General features: G+C 51.3%; 1 protein-coding gene across 1 annotated transcript; it reads right to left on the reverse strand.

Moving 5' to 3' along the window:
• Positions 1–1692: 1692 nt before the first annotated feature.
• SLC16A8 (solute carrier family 16 member 8) lies at positions 1693–13710 on the reverse strand. Its single transcript, XM_074941556.1, has 5 exons — positions 13201–13710; positions 8877–9175; positions 8068–8211; positions 5794–6663; positions 1693–2147 (listed from the first exon to the last, which is right to left on the reverse strand). Exons 2-5 carry the CDS (start codon positions 9103–9105, stop codon positions 1765–1767), a joined length of 1626 nt encoding a protein of 541 aa, XP_074797657.1. The 5' UTR covers positions 9106–9175; positions 13201–13710; the 3' UTR covers positions 1693–1764.
• Between the last annotated feature and the right edge of the window lie 2214 nt (positions 13711–15924).

The following is a 15924-nucleotide window of genomic DNA, read 5'->3' on the forward strand; positions in this document are numbered from 1 at the left end:
AGCTACGGTAAGCCATGTTCAGTGCAACTTGGAAAGGGGCATGGCAAAGGTGGCACTATACCCATGGCCCCTTTTGGGGTGTGGGGGAGGAGAACTGGTCTGCTCCTGAGACTTAGTGTAGCCTGAAGGCTCTTGTAAGTTACAACAAGCTGCCCACATCCACCTGGAGGTGCTCTAGCTGCAACCTCTTTCCCTGGCCAGGCCCCTAGGCTGAAGCCAGCGTGGAGTACCTATCCCTCCTGCTGAGTTCCCATTACAAAAGAGGAATTGCCAGCTACTGCTTTGTGTGCTGCCTATGCTGGGAGACAGAATCTGACCCTGGGGTTGTATAACACTTCATGAGATGAAACTGAATAAAGGAAAATGTTGCCTGGATAGCAGGAATCCTTTGCCACCAGTGAGGGCTGTGTAGACTGAATTAGTTTCCCAGAAGATGGGATGGAGGCTCCTTCTCTTACGTCACTTAAAAGTGCAAGATTGGACAAAGTGCACAGAACTAATGAACTAACTAATCTTGATGCTCCAAAAATGGTCAGATTTGTTTGGGAGTTTTTTAGATACATTTTAATGTGAATACAGTGCTGGTTACAAGCTGAGTCTCCTACACAGACAGAGGGGGTAGCTACAGTGCTCTTTGTGTCATCGTTGTCCCTGAGTCTGTCTCAGTTGAGTCCTGGATGGAGGGGCCCAATCGTGGTTGCAAGCCCCCTGGCTCATTCAGGTCTTGTCTCTCTTTGAAAGCTCCTTATCACAGCAAATCAATACTGCTTGTGTAGCAGCAGCTGGAGTGTGACCTTCTCTCTCTCCCCCACCAAATTTGGTTTAGCTGGGCTATCGGCTGGTAATGTCTCTACCCCCTAGTTCATATTTGAGCCAGTGACCTGAAGCGAAGTGCCTGTTCTGCAGCCCTTGAGATCCCTGCCCTACAGCCCTCTGGCTTCTGATCCCTTGGTGTTGTAATAGGTCCCTTGAGGTGCTGCCATGGGGTGTTTGAGGTGAAGTAATTCAGGAAACAGGAGGGAAGGGCTTTGGCTAGGAGTGTCATAGTAGACCCAGTTCTAAAGCAGATTAAGTGTGGTTTAAGCATGGAAGGGAAGGTTGTTCTCTTAGAATCCAGAAATCCATCTCTTAATCCTGATTTACTATTTGCTCAAACACCCTCATTCATTGCATCCTCTGGTTGCTGCTTGTTCTTCTGCCTGAACATTGATTCCTTTATATAAGGAGTTTTCTTTTAGTTAAAAAACACACTCCCCCAACCCTCTTGTAACGATTGCTGCCACATGGATCATCCCTCAGGACCTGGTGTGTTTTTACCTGTCCCCGAAGAGAAACTCTTCCTGCTCCGTGTTGTTCCCTCACATGTCATCTACTCTTGCCTTGGAGATTCAGCCTATGGGGAAGGGTCATAAAGAGCCCCTAATGCTTAGGGTGATAGTGCAGAGGGAAAAGTAAAGTTCTCTGGCTGCCTCTGCTGCTGTTTAAAAATATTTATTTCCCATGGACAGTTTGTAGGGGAGGCTGGTTTTCAGGGTCTCTGGGCCTGTGTTGAATACATCAGTGTATTTGCAGTATACCGTTACACAGACATTATATATATATAAAAATTCTGTCTCTTGTTCCTTGCAGCTCCCCCACCCCGCCACAGCTTCTTCCCCAGCACAATCTCCCCCTCCAACCCATATTCCGTCCCCCATTTACTTGTCTCCAAACCAGGCCAGTCATACACTTTAGCATTGTCTCTTAGTCCTGGCTTTTCACTTGCTAAAAACTCTCTCTCTCCACTGTTGGGCCAGAGTTGCATTCACCTGGGACTGGTACTGCCCCCTCACCCGCAGGCTGCTCAACCCCATCTGCACTATGGTCCTCTGCTACATGGTTCACCGCCTCGCTGTCCATGACGACAGCAGTGTTGGTGCTGTGGGACAGATGGTGGTTGTCACCAGCATGGTCCTCCACATCTGACTCTGCCTCTTCAGTATCACTGCCACCCCCTACCGAAGGGGTCTTCTCTGGCTGGGGTGTCTTCTTCCCCTGATTCAGACAGCAGTAGGTGGCCATGCCCAGGAAGAGGGAGGAGAGTACAACCTCTGAGCCAGCCAAGTAGAAGATGATTGCGTAGTTCTTGAATGCATCCACCAAGTGTCCTGATAGTCAAATGAAAAATAATTAGGGTTAGACTGTCAGCAAGTCTTTTCCAATGATATGGACGTCGCTGAGATCAGCACCTCAGTGAGCTCTCTATGGCGGTGGAAAAATTTCCTAAGGAAAGAGACTGAAGCCTTATTGGGATATTCAAAATTACACTTGACAAAGCCCTGGACAATATACAACAGAAAGCCATTCTGTGCTGGCTGAGAAAAACAGAAGGGATGTGATCCAAGAGGTGAGTCTGTGACACTGTTTGTAGCTACAAATTTGCCTTTGTAATCATGACACCGTGCTGATGTGGTCTGACACTGCTCCATACAGTATGACGACTCAGAAGAGGCAATGGAATCACATGCAATGCTGCAGCATAATGCTTGAAACCCTTTGGGGGCCCTTTGAATTGTCCCACAAATTAGGGCTTATGGAATAACTTTGTGAAAGTCAGGATTGTCCTGTGTGTGTGGTGGAACCCTATATGTGACTCCAGGTTGGGTAAAGAGTAGGGAATAGTAGGGGGCAAATCTTAACACACAGCAAGTCCTGTCATCCCCTCGAATCTGCAGACCAAGCAGCAGCTAAGTAGGGTTATGCCAAGCAAAGTGACACTGTTACTTTCTTCCCATTCAGTTTCTGCTCCCTTAAGTCAGATCAACTGCGTTTACCAACAGACTCAAGCTTCCCCCACCATCAGGCCCCTACAGCTGCCAGGCACTATGGGCTAGATTCTGTTCGGCTTGGCATAGGCTGAACACATAAGCTTAGCCACAGTTCTATTCTGCCAAGGTTATGGTGACAGCTATTCCCTTGTTATCCTATTTTACAAACAAACTGCTCTCAATGTATAAAGATGGTCCGAGCTTCCTTGCTGCAGCATGCCAAGTCCCTCTCTCATCCCACTATTGTCCTTGTCCCTCTCCACCATTCTGTATTGACTTACCCAAATAACCATAACCCTCTTTGAATCACGACTGGATGCCTTCCCAGAAGATGTTTGACTAAAGCATACGTTATTGCTCTCAGTGCAGGGGTAACTGGGGGAGGATAGCAGGCCAGTGTTATACAGGTCAGATTAGACCTGTCCCTTCTGGCGTTAAACTCTGCATAAATGGAGAGAAGATAAAGCATCTCTCCCTCTCCAGACTGTTCAGATCCCCTCATGGTCTCCTCCTTCCCTTTTCTTTCTATTGCCATTTCTTCAATGTTCCTTCCTTGAAAGGAGATGCTCTGGTATTGCACACAATATTCAATAAAGGCCTGTTTCTCCACCCTTTGCATTTTTGGCTGTCATGTCACCAAGCTCTGGATACTGACAGGCCCACCAGCAATGCTGAGCTAATGTCCCCTTCCCCTGCCACCACAGCTGCTTCATTAAGCCCCATGAATCATTACCTCTGTCTCACAATGTGTTTCAGAAATCTCCCTGAAGTGGGCCAGTGTCAGCCTGCTTGGGCCTGCTACCCACCCTGGGAACTAAGCGTGTTCCTGTTTGGATCAGAGAAGAAAAGCCTCTCTGAAAACAGAAGAAAAACTGTTGTTGTTAGTGAGGGTTCTCACAGTGACCCAAATTAAGCCATAGGTCTGGTCCTCTCCTCCCCACAATCATAGATATCATAGAAGTGTAGGACTGGAAGGAACCACAAGAGGTCTTCTAGTCCAGTCCCTTGCTCTGAGGCAGGACTAAGTATTATCTAGACCATCCCTGACAGGTGTTTGTCCAACCTGCTCTTAAAAACCTCCCGTGACAGAGATTCCACAACCTCCCTAGGTAATTTGATTCAGTGCTTAACCACCCTGACAGAAAGTTTTTCCTAATGTCTAACCTAAATCTCCCTTGCTTTTGCCTTCAGAGGCTCTAGTGCAGTGGTTCCAAAACGACCCCTTTGGCATCTTACTTAGTGTCCTGGACCCCTATCGTTTCTGGTATGACTGGAACACCCCTGCCAGCGTGAACTCTCATACATGGTGTGTGAGAGGCCACACTGTGTGGAGGATACCATCTGGAGAACAAAATGGTATCCTCCATGCAGCAAAAATGCTGGAATGCTGTTCCGGCATGTTCTGACCCTGGCTCAAGGGATGGACCCCCCCCCATGTAACCCACAGGGGCTGGAGACCCCACTTTGGGAGCCTCTGTGCTAGTGGAGGGTTTGATTTAACATGGCAATGGGATGGTTGGCACAGCAGGGGGAAGAGCTCAATCACGCTGTGTTTCATGCACTGTCATGTCATGGCTGGAGATTGGGTTCAAATTTTGGCTTAAGGAAAGGAGCAGAGGGGTGTCAATCTGGGTCCTGGTGGGCATTTGCCTACAATACAGCAGAAAAACCTCAGTGAATAATGTATTCAGTAAATTTGTCCTTGTTTTCCTGTTTGCAAGTTATCCACTAATAGACTTTGACAAGACTGGTCACGTTCATCGAACACTTTGTGCAAGCTACTCCCTCCCAAGGGAACAAACTATTCACTATTAGTTACAAAGAGTGAGTGATGAACTCACCTTAGTCACAGGCATATTATTGCCACTCCATAGGTGCTGGAACTAGGGGTGCTGCCGCACCCCCTGGCTTGAAGTGGTTTCCACCATATACACGGTTTACCATTTAGCTTTCAGCACCCACACTGTACAAATTGTTCTAGCGCCCCTGTGCCAGTCCCTTATTGATTGAAAGACTTTGAATCTTCTCTCTAAAAAAAGATTTTGAGATGGCCCTGTACACAATTCAGGCAGGGATGCATTGCTACAAACATTCATGAGACTTGTGCTTTCCGCAAACAAAAATAGTCACGCTCATGAATATGCACAGCAACAAAGCAGAAGGGCTGTGAATACTAATGAGAAGTTGCTGGTTTTTAGACACATTAATGTTCACAAATGCTTTTTGCAGTATTTGCCAGGCTTTAACAACAACATAACCTTCTCTTCTTACCCATGCAAAGCAATAGCAGGGGGTGCTGTTGGTCAGGATTAAGGGACACTGGGGGTAGATCCCACTATAGGTAGCCCTAACTAAATGCTCATAGTTTCTAATTTTTTATGAGCAAAATAATAGAATTCACAAAAAGAATCTCTCAGCACACCAGTTATATCAGTTTTGTTGTGCATTGGGTTGGACTCAGATTCTTCATTTCAGATGGTCTTTTTTTATAGGGACAATTGAAATGAAAAACCAGCTAAGTGTTTTACTGTTAAAGTATACTTTATGAAAAATTGATTTAAAAAAAAGAGAAGAAAAGCAGGGGTACCTTTTTCCCCCACTTGTGCAAACAGAGGCAATGAAATAGTCCCTCATTCATTCCTCTCTAAAGATAGGAGTTGAACTATTCAACTCCCTTCAGTTCTTCAGTAATCTGCTTAGATGTCCTCTCCCTCAAGGAATTAAAGAGGTGCAGCCTCATGAACCCTTCAGATGCTAGGTACTGAAGCCACCCCACCCTGCTCTGATATCTAGGATGCCATTGGATGACTATGGATACCATTCCACCAATCAAAAATTAGGGCTAGAAATATGCAGTTAAAATGCCTCGATGCTTCCAAATTCTTGAGAAACCTTAACCATTAGTGTTACCCTGTTGGTCAAGAGTCCCAGTGTCAGGCCGGGAGGGCAGTTGGGTGACCGACAGCTCTCTCAAGCACAAACATACCTGCTGAGGGTGGCCCAATGAGCACAGCAAAGGCTTCAATGAGCAGGACCAGCCCAATGGCACTGGAGAACTTCTGGGATCCAACAATGGCCATGAGCACCTCAAACTGCAATGCACCCACCATGCCGTAGGAGATGCCAAAGAAGACACAGAAGATGACCAGCGCCGTGTATGTGTTAGCCCTGGCACTGCAGATGTCTGTCAGGCCATTGAAGAGCATAGCAAAGCTGAATAAGTAGGAGACATGGGGACGTATCCACTTCAGCCCGGCCAGCATCCCACAGGAAGGGCGGGCAAAGATGTCTATGAAGCCAATGATGGACAGCAGGAAGGCAGCTTCTGTGTCTGGCACTCCTATGTCTTTGGCATAGTTGACCAGCAATATGGGGGGCACAAAGAGACCCAAGACCATGATGAACTTAGCAATGGAGTAAATGACAAACCCCCGGTTGGAGAAGATAGAAAAATCCAATAGCTTCTTCCCTTTCCTGGGCTGCTGCTTCTTCTTGGTTTTCTTTGACTTTTTGACTCCATCAATGGTGCTTATGGCCTCCTCTGCCCTTTCCCCAATGGGCAGCATCTCCTTGGCTTCATATTTGTCCTGAACTCTCTCCATCTTCCGCTTCATCCCTGCCTCAAGGGGTCTCATGACTGCTCCACAGGTGCAGCAATTGAGCAGCAAACCCCCCATGATGAGGAATCCCCCTCGCCAGCCAAACTTCTCGAGCAAGACCTGCCCCAACGGAGAGAGGGCAGAGAGGAAGACAGGGCTCCCAGCTGCAGCAAGCCCATTGGCCAGAGGTCTACGTTTGTCAAAGTAGGTGCCAAGCATGATCAGGGAGGGCTGGAAATTCAGAGCCATACCTAGACCTGTGTGCAGGGGTAGGGGAAGGAGGAGGTGGAGAAAGTAATGGGTGAGAGACCACAGAGACAAGAGGACCACAGCAAATGCAAATCTCTCAGAGATTCTGCATGCACACACCTAGCCCAAAGACCCTGTCATGTAGTTTAATTCTCTTCCCAAGTCTTAGACTCTCCCATATGACTTACTGTATGAAACTCATAGGCAGAGGCAGGACCAGGTCCCAAAGAGCTTATATTGCACTGGGACCCACCCACTGTCACCTGCCTTTGCTACCCTGTTCTAACTGGCAGGCCTTCCCTGAGGGCCTGTATCAGGACTTCTCCATCACCACCTTAGTTGGGCTATTACCCGTTAAACTCTTGATCAGTCCCACTGTGACCCCACCTCAGGCTGTTCCATTGTCAGATTGCATCCAGAAGAGAAAATATTAATGGACCAGCGTTTGGGTTTTTTTTTCCTGTTACTATGGGTTCTTCTTCCTCCTGGTGCGTGTGTCTCTTCCCACGTGCCTCTCAGAGCTCAGTGGTTTCCCCCCACCCCATACCCTAGTGACTCTGCCTCTGTATGAAGACGGCTGTGTGGAGTTCCTTCTCTAGCCCATCCAATCTTGCTAAATCAATTGATGAGCCAGACTTAAAGTGTTTCTCCTGCCAGCCCCTGAGTGCTGAGCCGATCGTCCTCACAGTGCTCTCAGCCTTTGCCAGCCAGAGAACAAGGGTCTTGGACACTGAGGTCCTTCGGCCAGGTCTGATTCCATCTATGCAGCTCCAGATGGAGGCAGGCAGGAGTCTCAATCACAGCCCAGACCCCTCCTCTTGCCTCCTCCAGCCTCAAGAGCCAGTGCCATAAAGCTGCTGCCATGGCAGGCTGTCCTCCCAATAGCCACGTCAGCTCCCTGAGCACATCCACAGTAAGGAGAAAATCCTCTTCCCTCAGCAACCAAACTCTGTTTCTCCAGAGCAAAGGGGGGAAAAAAGCCCACGTCATGAAGCTGTGTCTTTCTCGCTCAGTCTCCACTTCTCTCCCCTATGGCCATGTAATCCTTCCATTGACTTAGACCCCTTTATTTCTCCATCATCCCTGCCAGTGTTCCTCACAACTTCTCACTCTGCCTTGTCTCCCTCAGGTAGCAGCTTGCCAGCCTGAACTGCATTTAAGCATGTGTCTTGCTCACACAGATCCAGTGGAAGCACAGACAGGGCCTCTCTATCATCCCCTGCCCATCTCTCCCTCCCCTCTCTGCCTTCACATATTTATACATCTCCAGTCACCATAGTAGTTAGACATCATCTATGTCCCTTCTGTCTCTATCCCTGCCTATGTCATTCTCCCACCCCCAGCCCCAAGCTGCTGGGATCCGACAGGTGCACTACCCCAGCTGCAGCGCTCCCCCTCCGTAGGGCTCTCACCTGTCAGCATGCCAGCCGTCAGGTACAGCTCAATAATGTTGGTCGTGAAGGAGGCTAGGATCATACCAGAAGATGCCAGGAGCCCACCGACAAGCATCACAGGCCGGCACCCAAACTGGTTCACCATGATGCTGCTCACAGGCCCTGAATGGAAGCAGAGAAGCCAGAGTGAGAACCAGAGAAAACAAGGAGTTAGGGCAGCTATGACCAAGTGACTTCTCCACACGCCTGCAACACGTGAATGCAGAATGCTCAGGCCAAAGGAAATCTCCCTCCTTCACCGTCAGCTCTGCTCTGGAGGTAGAGCGTCAGCTCTAGGGTCCACACAGAGTCCACACAGCCCTGGCTCCACACTGCCACAAGGGTGACCTGGCTTTGATTCCTTCTTTCCATGGGGCAAGAAGAGACTTGGTGTAACATGGAGACAGCTATACTCAGCTTCAGTGAGGGCAGCAAAAGGGAAGAGAGGGGGACCCTCTCCGGCTGACCAAGGAATGGAGCTGATGAGCAGGCAAAGAGATCTTCAGGGTGCCAATGGAGACATAGGGGATGTCTGAGGCATGGGGGACGAGGGGGCATAAATCAGGACATTGCATGCTTATCCCCCTTTTGGGAGGGGTGTTGGGGACAGCGGTCTCTCACCCTGCCCCAACTCCCATTTGGTTTTAGTGCAGAGGCGGATTGGGAAGCATAAAGAGGTTAAAGACCCAAAGGAGACGTCCGCTCTGTGCCGTGTCCATGTTTGAGTGGGGGAGAGCTAAAGTGGGGGTTTGTTGGAAGGGGCACGGGGCTCACACTAGTGTTCTCACCTGTGCCATATAGCATGGCCAGCATGATGGACGAGATCCAAGCTGTGTCGCTGTAGCCCACATGGAAGTCGTGCATCAGCTCCTTGAAGTAGACGCTCACTGCCTTAGGGAAGGCGTAGGAGAAGCCGGTGATCACAAAGCAGCCCAGCAGCACTATCCAGCCCCAGCCACCATCTGGGGGCTTCACCGAAGCTGGCAGCTGGCCCTCCTCTGGGTCAGACCTCCCCATTTTCTAATTTGGGGGAGGGGACCCAATGCCAAGCGGGGGAGAGTGTGCAGTAGACACGGATCTCCAAGAGCTGCAGGATGAGAAGAGCATGCAGGACACACGGTTACAATGGCAGCTCCAGCCTTCCGCCCGTTGAAGGGCTTACATTCACTTGTGCCAGTATTTGTTCCCACCTTCTCTGACCTCTGCCCCCTCGTCACATGGAGCTGCAGCGTGGTCTAATGGCTAGGGCACTGGAGTGGGAGTCAGGAGACCTGGTGCTATTCTGAACTCTTTGCCACTGACTTGCTGTGTGGCCTTGGGCATGTCCCCTCACCTCTCCTCCTTGTGCCTGGTTCCCCTCCCATGCTTTGGCTGCCTTGTCTAGTTAGGCTGGAAGCTCTTCAGGGGCTGTTTCTCAAGCAGTGTTTGCACAGTGCCTAGCACAACGGGACTCTGGTTTGGATTGGGGCCTAGACATGCTATAAACCACCACTTGTGCTCCCTGCAAGCACACTACAGACAGCCCCCCCACACACACCCCCTCTTTCTGAGCTGCCGAGGAGACAGATTTTTGAAGGGGGGGGGCAAGCTAGAGCTGTAGGGTATTTGCATGCCAGAGGGATTAGGGCTCTGTACCTATATAACTTACTTTGCCAGAACAAAGGCAGGGTGAGTTGGGGGTGGGGGGTTGTCTTGTGAGTTTCTCTCAGAAGCCTTAAGCTGGACAAGAATTTTGCTCCCACTGGGCAGTCTGGGTTTGTTTTTCTCACTTCCACAGTCCGTGCCAGGGCGCCCGTTGGGCCCTTCCCAATGCTGAGCATGGTGGACCCTGGGAGCACACAACAGCAGTACAGGGAGGCCACAGCCTCTCTCCTTGTCACCCAATGGCTTTCCCATGTCTCTGCAGGAACACACCCTATGCTTTGGCTATAACTGCTAACACACAGCACTCTCTCACTCCTGGCCAGAGCGTGGATAGCACATGGTATGACAGGTTCCAGAGAATCCAGGTGAATTTCCCCAGGCTTAGCTCACAGCTTGCCATGACACTTTCCTCTTCTGGCAACGCAGATTTCCCCTCTCCTTCCGAAACGCCTCTCCCCACCCCAGTGCCACTGGCTGCAGTACTTTGAGCGGACAGGTCATTCTTTGATGGTGTCTCCATTCCCTGTCTCAGCCAGTCCTGGGAAGTCCCAGCCTTCACTCTGATCTGGGACTGCCATGAGCCAAGGAGGCTCTCACAGACAAGGCACAGGATGGGGAAGCAGGAGATCTAAGCTCTATCCCCAGCTCTGCTGCAGACACTGTGTGTGTGACCTTGAGCTAGTCATCTCCCCTCTCTGTACCACAGAGAGTCTATTTCAGCCCCCTCACCACAGAGGTGCTCGTGTTTATAAAGTGCTTTGAGATCCTCAGATAGCAGTGCAGAGTGGCCTTATTCAGGGTAAACCACCTTCACAGGGCAAGAGTCAAATTTGGAGAGCAGCCCCTTCTTCCCCAGCACCAGCCAGCCTCAGTAGTTTTGTGAGATTGCTAACTCCCCACAGGGGTTGAAGGGCTGGTGTTTCACAACCAAACTGGTTATGGTGTAGGCTGTTGGCAGGTCAATATGGCACAACTAAAAATAAAAATAGGGCTGGGTGTTTCCAGGGGGTGTCTGCAAGGGGGTGAGCAAGGACTATGTAGCACCGCACCAGCTGAAATGGGGAGATTGCCGGTGGGCCTACAGTAAGGGACACTGCTATACCCACAATGCACTGCAGGGCTGATTTGCATGAGAAGGCGCCATTGGCTTTGGGCCAGTTGTCACTAATCAGGTTTCTGAGCCAGGCTCAGCACGTACAGGTAGGCACAGGGCTGGTGACCCCAGATGCCCTCAGCAGAGTCTCCCCTTCCCCGCCCCAGGAGGAACCTTCTTCTGGAAAAGCGTGGTCCGTTGTCCTACCACAGCACACTGCTAGGGGCAAGTGCCGTGGGCCAAGCTCCACTGAAGCGGAGCTGGAAAGGCTATTTCTGGCACTTCTCCCACAAGGCCTAGTCCAGTGCCGCCTAGTCAACAGTCGTTGGGAACCTGTCCCACAGGAAATCAATGGCCAGAGGGATCTTGCTGTGAGGGTGGATTTAAGCTGTCTCTCCTTTGGACGGTTCTAGCCAAATGCTCCTCACATGCAGAACCAGCATGTGCTGCGAGCTTCCGAAATCAGGCAGGCAAGAGGCCAGCAAGCTCTGCCCGGTGTTTCAGCCCATTTATAAAGGGCTCCAGTTCCCCCCCACACACACCGGCTCGAGCATTCTCTACCTGCAGCCAAGCAGCACCAAGAAACTCATTCCAGACATAAGACTTGGCACTCGTACAGCACCTTAAGTGTTCAAAGTGCTGCGTGTACATTACCCCATTAATATTCATCCACATACACACACACACACACACACACGTGTGTTACAGATGGGGAAACTCAGGCACAGAGATGATAAATTACTTGCCCAAGGCCACACAGTGAGCCAGCAGCAGAGTCAGGATTAGAACTCAGGAGCTGTGACTCCCCCAGTGCTGTGTTTATTTATCTAGCCCCTACTGCCAAAAAGAATCTGAGTCTTACAACCAAGTCTCCCTGACTCAGTGCAAATGAGTGACAGCAGTAGGAACGGGCTGTGGGAAAGGCATTTCCACGCTACGTATTCACTGGTCAGGGTGAGGGTAAACCCAGATTCTACTGTCAACCACCAACAGTTCTAACCTTTTACTGCTCCAAATCATCACGTCCAACAGTGGCACCCCGGCAGGTTGATTTAGCAACACTCCACTCTCCACTCCGCCCAAAACCCCTCTCCAACTTACTAGCAAGCAAGTTACTATTGTATTACAGAGCACGTGCTCTAATGGAACAAAGATTCCCAGATCAGTCTTGGACCTGGACCACTGGCATCATCTGATGCATGCAGCTGTGTTGGAAGAGTGTCTGCTGCCAAACGCACGCACCCACGCAGACACATGGACACCTGCCCCAGATTCTTGCTGTTCATTCCTCTGCTCATCCTTACGTTTGTCAAGCTGGTTGAAACCTCTGTGCTCCAGCACCATGATCAGAGGTTTATTGGGAAGTGGGGAGGCATAAGCAACATGTGTCCTAGCTCGAAATGTTCAATAGCTTCTAGGCAAGGGCATTGATTTGGCCCTCTGGCACACACCTCCTCATTTGCAAAACATGGTCTGATGTGCCATTTACTCCAGGCTCTGAGAAACAATATGGGGAGTGTAGGTTTTCAGCTCAGAAGTTCACAACAAATGCACTGGCTGTTCTGATCATTGCTCCGGGGGTTGTATGCACTGATGTACACTGTGTCTGGTCCTTGCACACCACTGCTCACTACTATTTTCTCCAGTGCTGGGAAGGTTTGTTTGGATATTTAAAAAACTCAATTCCCAGTTTAAATACACACTAGAGTAGATGGATCATTGGCACACAGAGGCTCCTCCCCGAACGCTAATGCCCAACGCATCACATCTGCATTCTCAGGGGTCTCCATAGCACCCATCACCTTTGTAGCTCAGTGTGCTGATGCCTCTTATGGCAGGGCGAGATTTACCACCAGTGCTAGAAAACCCACGTGCAAGGGCAGCGCACTAATGGTGAGAGTCAGACCCTCAGCCTGTGTGCACGGGGTGGGCTACACCCCGGGGGCTAGCACTGAGAATCGTCCTCCACGCACAGCAGGATCCCACCACTAGGGAGCTGTCCCAGACCCAACCGCTGAACAAAGTGGGATTCACAACTCGAGCACGCTGGCACTGGGAGTCAATGGGATCTACACACTAGTGCCAGCATTCTCCTCTAGTGTCCCAGCTCAGTGGGGTCCCTGCTCCAGGTGATGGGGCCAGGGCTCACACTCCCAGCCTCCAAGGGCAGCGGATCCACGTCACAGAGGGAGAGAGGGTGCATGGAGAGCGCATCCAGAGAGAATTAGATAAGCTTTCCCTGGCACAGGCTGACCTATTAATAGGCTATGTCCTGAGACCAGCATTAGCCTGGGCGGCAACCAGGAGAACATCCTGCACGCACCACTAACCTACCAAATGAATCAACGGTTGTCAAAGTGCATCTGGATACAAACCTCGCAGGACGGCGGCTGCCTGTTCACCCTCCGAGTTCCGGGGGGCCGATCTGCGTGGCGCTTCTTGGCTCCAGGAGGAGCACGTTAGCTTAGATGGTGTCTTTCGGGGTTAGCTCCATGGCAGATGCCTGGCAGCAGCCTGCTTTGTTTTCCTGGACAGCAAAGTCCCCCCTTCAATCTGGATTGCAGAAAATCCTGCACTGCTTCCTGTCCTCTCCTGAACCACCTGCTGCTGGTGGGGTCATGCAGTGATCTCCAACTGCTGCAGAGACCCCCCCACTCCCGCCAAGTCCTGTCCGCTGGGAGTCCCTGGGTGCAGCGCAGCTTGCAGCTTGAGCCCCAAGGTGTTTACACTGTGGATGTGGGTCAGCAGCTGCTTATGTTTTAAAGTCGGCAAAGCATCAGAGGTGCTGATCTAGCAGAAACCACCTCTCCATTTTTAAGAAGCTTTTCCAGCCAATGGGAAGGAGCAGCCTGCATGCCTGGGCCAGAATGCCCCGATAATCCCATGGCTCAACACAGAGAGACAGCTGGGAGCCTGGCCAAAGATTCCTTATGGCTTCCCCTCTGCACTCACTTTCCTTAGCAGGGAGACTCTTAACATTTGTCTCTTGGCTCATCAGGATGGAGCAGCCTAAGCAACAACATCAAGGAGCTTTACAAAGCTAGAGCGTGAATGCGCAGTTCAATCAGTGGGATGTGCTGAGGAGGCGGGGCAGGGAAGGTGCAGTCCTGGAGCAGGGGGAGCAGAAGGATGGGGCAGGGGGTGCAGTGGTTAAGGAGGGGGATAGGGTGTGGTGACGGAGCAGGGAATGCAGTGACAGGACGCAGGTGTTTACAGTGAATGGAGCAGAGGAATGCAGGGACAGAGCAGGGCATGGGGTGGAGGTGCAGTGCTGGAGTATGGAGGTGCTGCAGTGGAGACAGGGTACAATGATGGAGCAAAGGAAGCAGAGCCGAGAGTGGGCCCTGCAGGGAATGCTCTGAAGTAGCAAGCAGGTGCTTGGATTCAATGCTGACGAGGGCCACATATGCTAGTAGATAGACAGGGGAGGAACATGGAGGCCTTCCTGAACAGCCTCCTTACCACTTGCCTGGGGTAAATTCTCCTTTTAAGGAGTGTGGAAAATCTCATGAGTTATTCCCATCTCCTCGTGGCATAAGGCTGGAGGGCTGGTAAGAGTTCACCATGGTTTGACCAGGGCTCCCTTCTGTTGCAGGCTCCACAAAAAAGCCAAGTGAATGGAGGGCAGGGCTGGCGGTCTAGCACACTCCAAGCGGTGCTCACCCAGAGCAGGCAGAGCCGTTGGCGTTAGGATGGTGGGGCTGCTCTGGGGCGATCAGTGCGCATAGAGCGCCAGGAGGAATGCTACCAGGAGGAATACAGTCACCAACCATAAAAAAAGCAAACCCGTGGGGGTGGGGTGCAGAATTCAGGCAGCCTCTGCAGCTGACTGGAGGGGGAGTGAGGGTTAAGCCACCATAATAAAACCAGAAGTCTGCTTTCCACCTGAGACCGGCAAGACTCATTCCAGGTGTGGCCAAAGGATTTAAGACATGCACACCCTGGTCCCCAGAAGTGAAAGGCTTGCTGTTTAATCCATTAAGCTTCTTAGCTTCCTTCCCCCTCCTCCATCTCTAAATTCCGGCAGGGGGGCAGGGGTAACAGAGCAGGGAGGGAAGGGAGCTGGAGGGGCTTTGGGGAGCTGCGGGGGAGGGTGGTGGTGGTGGTGGTGAATGTCTATTAATAAGGCTAATTGGCTAAAGCAGCTGCAGCAGGTCTCTCCCCACCCTCCCCCCAGGAGAGCTCAAAACAACAATGCTGGGTTTGTGTGCAGGCCTCGTGAAGCACCGAGTGCGGGGAAGAACCCCCCCCGCACCCCCCCCTCCACACACACACTGCAGTGACCCAGCCGGAGACAGGGAGGCCAGGCGTATCTTCATTAAAGCCGGTTTAAAAGGTGACTCTCAAACTCAACACCTGAGCAAGGGGCTGGCGCCACCGATTCTCCCGGGGAACCACACTCTGTGCAGGGGTAACGGGGGGAAGCAAGGGGGGTGCCACATTCCAGTGCAGAGAGGTGGATGGGGAGAGGGTTAGTAGGACCCCCGTTCCTGCAGCTCTAGATATCCCCTGGTGCCAATGGTCTGTATGGGGAGAGCTCACGCCTCCTTGCCATTCTCTGGGCACCACTCACTCAACCCTCCAGCCACATCACCCTCCTCAGTACTCTGGACTGGCTTCTCTAGGAACACCCACCGCCCTGCCTCCCAGAGACCCCCAGGCCTTCTCTCAGCAGGGCGGCGCCCTGTGCTCAGCGAGGGAAAGGGAACACAGGACTTTGCTGCCCCCTAATGGCTGGAAATTACAGGTACTCAGTGTGAGGTTAGGAGGTCACCCACCTCTTACTCCACTCTTGAGGGCCAACTTGCATGGAAGGAGCAGAATGTCCAGGGTGAGGGGGCAAGGAGGATGTACATGTTAAAACCACAGCTCTAATACAGCTGCAGGCCTGCCTGCCTGTCTGTCTGTCTCTCTCACACACACACACCCTACAGCTTTCCTCCGGGCAATGGCTTTCACAAGAACTCTGGCTCAAAACACACCACGGTGTTCGGTGCTGCTGTGAAGCTGAATTCAAACGAAGGAAAGGAGACATTAGTGAAGTTGCAGCACAGGAGAAGCGAGATTGTAAATGAGATGGAGAATTGGTGAGGCCAAGA

The sequence above is a fragment of the Natator depressus genome, chromosome 1 (assembly GCF_965152275.1).
Source record: "Natator depressus isolate rNatDep1 chromosome 1, rNatDep2.hap1, whole genome shotgun sequence".
Classification (NCBI taxonomy): Eukaryota; Metazoa; Chordata; order Testudines; family Cheloniidae; genus Natator; species Natator depressus.